Here is a 6,150-nt window from a genome sequence, read left to right as displayed (position 1 = left end):
TCTCCTCCTGGTACATAGGAGGATTGAACTTCCCTGCCTCTTTGAAATTAAGGGAAATGGGCATGTGACTTGTTTTGGCCAATGAGATGTAAGCTAAAGTGTTAAGTGTTACTCCAGGAGGAAATATTTAACTGCTGGTGCCTGGCCCTCTCTACCTCTCTCTCTTTCCATGCCATCCTGACCAGGGATACACTTGCTGCTATGGAGGTGCCATACTGAGCTACCACCTGCAGGACAGCTGCCTTGAACAGTCACCTCAATCCACAGTTGTCTTGTGAGGGTGAGAAATAAACCCTTATCGTGTTAAGCCACTGAGTTTTGGAGGATGTCTGCTACTGCAGCATAACCTGTCCTAAACTGACTTTTTTTTTTTTTTTTGGAGGAAGAATCTAGTCCTTTCGATTTTTTTTTTCAGGAAATAACTTTTTAATTTTATATTGGAGTATAGTTGATTAACAATGTTGTGTTCATTTCAGGTGTACAGCAAAGTGATTCAGTTATACATATACATGTATCTATTCTTTTTCAAATTCTGTTCCCATTTCGGTTGTTATATAATATTGAGCAGAGTTCCCTGTGCTATACAGTAGGCCCTTGTTGGTTATCCATTTTAAATATAGCAGTGTGTGCATGTCAATCCCAAACTCCCTAACTGTCCCTTCCCCCCACACCCGTAGCCATAAATTCATTCTCTAAGTCTGTGAGTCTGTTTCTTAAACTGACTATTATATGTCACCTGACTTTGATTTTTTTTTCAAGAGAATAGAAATCTAGATTTTTGTGTGTAATCTTCAAGTTAAAAAAAAAAAGAATTTGGCCATCAAAGCCAAGTTCAGCCTGGCAGCTGCTAGTTTGCAATTTTTGGTCTACACAGTTTGAGTAGAGAATGGAACAATTAACAAATGATTTTTCTATTGTGCAACAATCCTGTCTGAACTCCTACAGTGCTTATAGTCGGTGTCACTTAGTAGCTTTTAGTTACTCTTGGTCTAGCTGTTTATTAGTGTTCAAGTTATTCTTCCTAACTAGATGGGAAATGGGGACAGGTGAGGAATCATGTCTTAAAGTTTGTGTATCTCACAGGCACAAAATATAGTTTCCATAAATCCTAGCATAAGGACTAGTCAATTGGTTGTTTACTCAGAACTACCACTTCCTCCATTGATACTGAGAAACAGGTGTGGGGAATTAATTATTTTACCTTGCTGGTTCACTTTTTCCTGTTTGTAAAAAGGTTGGGATTCATCAATGTCCATTAAGCTTTAAAAGGCAATATCTAAATAAGTCAGAGACACAAAACCCAGTGTATTAATCAGAACTTTTCTAGTTGCAAGTAATAGGAAACCTAAATTCGAACTGCCTTAGGTAAGATATAATTTCTATAATATAGAAATTATATTATATTATATTATATAAATATGGTTTCCTATAACTAAAAACTCTAGAGGTAGGGATGATATCAGGCATGTCTGGATTCAGGAACGCAGACAACGACATCTGAACTTGATCTGTCTTCCTCTCCGTTGCTTGGCTATACTCTTCTCTACTCTTCTTTGCATTAGCTTCACTCTCAGTAGACCCTCTCCACGTGGTAGCTTGGGGCATTTTCAGGTCCAGCTTCTCTTCCTAGCAGATCCACAAAATTCCTAGTGTCATCAGACTCGGACATACGGAAATCTCTGAGGCAGCCCATTGGCCAGGGCTGGATGTATTAATTGGGACTTTTTTAGTTGCAAGCAATAGGAAACCTAAATTTAAACTGCCTTAGGCTGGATCACTTGTCCATCCCTAAGAGCCAGTGGTAGATCAGCACCAACCAGCAAGGCAGGGAGAAGCAGACCAATGTCAACATAAATGGGCCAATTTATGGTCTCTCCCTCCAGCCGCTTCCAGGGGCAATAACTACGGGGAGGGGCCTAGTAGGGGGCAATGTGGCTGGAGGTCTTGAAGCTGTGTTTACATAGCATTTTATATAAAATTAAAAAGCATCCATATCAAATAATGGAGGAGACCTAATGGATATTATAGGGAGACTGAAGGGGCTAAAGACCTCCAGGTTACCCCTCGGTGCCCCCCCTGTAGTATATTTAATTTGTGAGTGAAGCAAAGGCCCAGTCAGCCTGCCGGTGGCCCAACCACGTCCAAAGGCAGCCCTGGAAGGATTGCTCTAACCACGCACACTAATTATTGGTTCCTACACATAGACCAGTGTAGTTTTTCCAAAGTCCCAGACGAAGACGCATAAAGGAACATTGCCTCCATTCAGTGTTTTCTTCCATATAAACGTCCAATCCTGAGGCTCACGGGGGAAACATTGTAAGGCGGTTTCATAGCACCCAGGTTTGATGTTTCTGCTGTAGTAAAGGTGTAGTTGGCCTTTCTGGGGCTGAGAGTCATGTTCTTCCACAAGACTGTCAAATTACTACTCATTTTCCACTGTACCTTCTTTCAGGACCTTACTTTCTTTTTACTTGCTAACTTCAATGCTTCAAGGGAGAGAGCTGACAGTGAAGGTGAAAATGGTCAGTCGATGTCATTGGGACCTGCTCTGTCTTTCCCTCTATAAGACCAGTCCTCTGATCCAGAAAGATTTCCCTGCACTGGGGCAGTAAGAATAGGAGCTCACTGTCCTCAAACTGAAGAGACCTGCTCACCGGGCTCTGCTCACTTGCTTCCATCGGTCTCAAGGCTGGTTGTTTCTTTCTCTCTGAGCATCTGCACTCCAAGAAGGCATGAACTTTTTCTTTCACTTCCTTTCTTCTATGGGTGATGATCTGACATCACTCTGAGAAGGAGGCTGAAGGTCACTGAATATAAACACTGTCACTCCTCCCTGGCTGAGGCAGAAAGGCAGGGGGTTGGCTGAGCAACCAGGGGGTCTGCAGGAAGGAGATGCAAACCAGAATGCCAAGGTCTCAGGTGCCACATGTGTGCTTGAGGGCTCGGTGTCTCTGTGCCTTTACATACTGAAGGCACCGTGGAGGACGCATTTCCTCTGGAGTCACCCTTAACCATCTGCCACGCTTAGGAGGATGAAAGGTAGGAGTTCAGTTGGCAATGGAAGTTGTAAAGGGAAAGAAGGCCATTCGGGGTGGGCTGAGGGCGGCGGCTGCTCACACGGGTGTCCGCCCGCGCGTCCGTGAGCGGAAAGGAGAAGCCTGCTGGAGTGTGATAAAAAGCCCAGGGGTCAAACTGTGCAAGCCACGGGGAAAGGGAAAGGGGTGGGGGGCTCAGGCTGCCGTCCAAGGAGGGCAGGTCTCTTGCAGTGAACCACCCCAGGGCTTAAGGGCAGCTGTGGTGGCCAGGTGGGCTAGTAGGCGGGGGGAGAGGCACCCAAACGCCTTGATCCTCTGCCCATCCTTCTGCCCAGAAAAACGAAACAGGCTTGCGAGATCATTTCCTCACTCAGTGCTGAAGTGTCCAAGGATGAAAATGTGTTGAAATCCTCTCTCTCTCTCTCTCTCTCTCTCTCTCGGTTTGGGAAAAAAGAGCTAAGGACTGAGGAAGATGGTTCAACACAGGCTACGTCTGCTTCCAGGGCCTTTTGACTTGTCCGGCCGCCACCTTCTCATTGCTCTCGGCCCGAGCTGTGTCTCGGGGTGGAAGCCGGGCGGCTGTGCGCTGGGGATGCTCTTACATAACCGCCCGCCGCGTCCTGCTTCCTCGCGCGCTCCTGCACCGCCGGCTGGGAGAGCCGGGGGCCGCGATGGAGTCAGGGCCGCTACTGCGGGGCCGGGACCGCCCCCGCGGGGAGCGGACCGCGAGGAGCCGCGGGAGGAGGGCGCGAAATGCGGCGGGGGAGGTGAAGGTCAGTGGGTGTGAAGCGCCGGATCCACACCCCCCCTCCTCCCCTGTCCCCTCCTTCCCTTCCTCTCCGTCCCCCTCTGACGTCTGGAGCTGGCAGCTCGGCCGGTTCCGCATTCCCGACCCCTCCCCGCCGCCCAGGGGCCGCTATATAGCCGGGGCTGATGCAACCCGTCCCGCCGCCCGCCACAGCCTGCGGGAGGGACGCTCGGCGGCCGCGACGGGGGGGCGCTGGCGGCGGCGGACGCTGCAGCGGCGGCGGGGCTGGCGCCGCGGCGGCTCCCGGGCCGGGACGGGCCTGGGCACCGGGCGGAGCTCCGCGGCCGGGCGGCAGCGGCGCTGAGCGGGCACGGCGCCTGCAGCCGGGTCCCGGTCTCGGGGGCGCCGCCTCCGCCCGCGGCTTCTGCTCGGTGGGTGCGAGGGCGCGCGCTGGGGGCGCCGGGCCGGGCTGGGTGGGGCGCGCGGGCCGCGGGCACCTGGGACTGCCTCCCCCGCGCGGGCGGAGAGCGCCGGGCCCCGAAACCCGAGCCCCGCGGGGAGGCTCCCGCAGCCCCGGGACCCCGCGCTGCCCCGGAGGGGGACGCTGCAGTCCGGGCCCCTCCCGCCAAGGGTCCGCGAGCCGGTGGCTTCCCTTTGGTTCCCACCCTGGGACGGGAGGCTCCGTCCGCTCCCGGGGCAGCCGAGGCGCTCTCTCCGTTTCCCTCCCGTGCTCTCCTCCCCCGTCCGTTTGCAGGGAGGTGCTCTCCTTGCGCGGCGGGGGAGGCGGGTGAGTGGGGGAGAAAACTGCCCGGGGAGACGAGCCGCGGGGTGGAGATGGAGGGTGAAAGGCCAGGGAAGTGCAGGGTGCTGGTGGTGGAGGGATGACAGGGACCTGCTGGCAAGTCGCGCCCGCCCCACCCCCGTCGCAGGGAGGAAGCACGGCCCCCTGAGGACCTGGAGGAAGGCACTGAGAAGGGCTGGGGCTCTCCATACAATGAAGAGGGCTTCTCTCAGGGCCATTCCCCCTCTGGGAGGGGGTCTCGGGGTGGCCGGGTCCCCTTTGGTCTCCCCCAGCTCCCAAGCCAGGTTACATAAGGAGGCCAGCCGGCTCCTTTAGGTAACCAGCCCCTCCTCTCCGGCCCAGCCCAGTTCAGACAGCTGTCTTCTGCCCGCCCCCCCCCCCCCCCCCCCCGCCACCACCAAAAGGAGCCTGAGCGGCTGTGGACCCCTGACCCTGCGGTTGCAGACCCAGGTTTTGCCTGGGTCAGTGGTGGCGTAGGGGGGACTGGGAGGCCTCCGCACCTCTGCGGGGATGGATGGGCCATCCCTGCGGCTGGAGATGGAGAGGCTGGTTAAAGAGCTCAACTGACCCCTCGGGTCAGCTCCCGTAGCAAAATTGCCTGACCCTTGCACTGGGCCTCTCCCCCCCACCTCCCCGCGTATCCAGGGCATTGGGCTGTGGCCTGACCACATGTGCTCAGGGCGGCTGGGCTCAGGTCTGCCTCTCTAAAAAGGGCTTGCAGGCTGTGTGGGTGTGTGTTCCCAGGTTCAAATCTTCGTGGACTCCTCAGGGTCTTAGTTTGAGGAACTGTGAGAAACTGAAGCTTTGAACCATGCTTGGGTGCCTGCTTGTCCTTTAAGGCCTTGCAGTGAACTGTGTTCACATGTTATCTCCCTTCCCCCCAACCTCCCTTCCCTGAGGGTTTTTTAAAACACCTCCCACTGTTTTCATCTTTCCAGCCAATCTGGCTGCAGTTTGGATGGACGCCTTATCTTCCGTTGCAGGTTTCTAGGGGAGAGTTTAACTAGGTATCAGGTGTGAGCATGGCTCTGATTTTATATAAACCTGACGACCGCGGAAGAGAAGCAAGATCTATTCTCGTGCCTCTGGCTGGTTAAGGTTTTGCCTTGTTTAAAACAGGGAGGACGGATTTCTCAAAGACTCTTCTGTTCCCCTTCTACTTTGGCTTTGGTTCAGAGTTGCAGGCAGCTCCAGAATTTTCCTGAAGAGCTGGGCGCTGTGAGATCTGAAGGGCAGCTGGAAGGCATGGATGTGGAGGCTTCTGACTTTTCTCCTGGGTGGGCTGCAGCCACCTCCAAGGAGATGTGTTGATAACTGGTAACAGTGTCCCCTAAGGAAGAATCTGGACAAGGATCTCTCCCTCACTCGCCACCTGGTTTTTGCAGCCACCAGCGTCTGTCGTTGCCTCCCCAACCTGTTTGCAGGATGTGTGGGCATCTTTTCCAACCTGCAGAAAACTCGGCAGAAGGCTGAGAAGGGCTAGGCTCTCCAGGCCTTGTTTGTCGTGGGGCTGCTGGTGTTGCAACCATCCCTCGCACAAGTGTCTCTGTTTCCAGCTCTGTTCT

At 53.7% G+C, this 6,150-nt stretch overlaps 1 protein-coding gene across 3 annotated transcripts in view; it reads left to right on the top strand.

Moving 5' to 3' along the window:
• Positions 1-3,502: 3,502 nt before the first annotated feature.
• Positions 3,503-6,150, top strand: part of JDP2 (Jun dimerization protein 2) — a 46,048-nt gene continuing 43,400 nt past the window's right edge. Inside the window, exon 1 of one of the 3 annotated variants that reach the window (XM_082387576.1) lies at positions 3,503-3,808. In XM_082387576.1, the coding sequence (XP_082243702.1) occupies positions 3,508-3,808 (301 nt within the window). In that variant the 5' untranslated portion in view covers positions 3,503-3,507. Of the gene's footprint in view, positions 3,809-3,961; positions 4,215-6,150 lie in introns of those variants that run through there. The other 2 variants (XM_082387577.1, XM_082387578.1) reach the window with 2 other exon arrangements.

The sequence above is a fragment of the Balaenoptera borealis genome, assembly GCF_965194805.1.
Source record: "Balaenoptera borealis genome assembly, chromosome: 3".
NCBI classification, from domain to species: Eukaryota; Metazoa; Chordata; class Mammalia; order Artiodactyla; family Balaenopteridae; genus Balaenoptera; species Balaenoptera borealis.
Note: the sequence above shows the minus strand (reverse complement) of the source record. Positions and strands in the feature narration are given on the sequence as shown.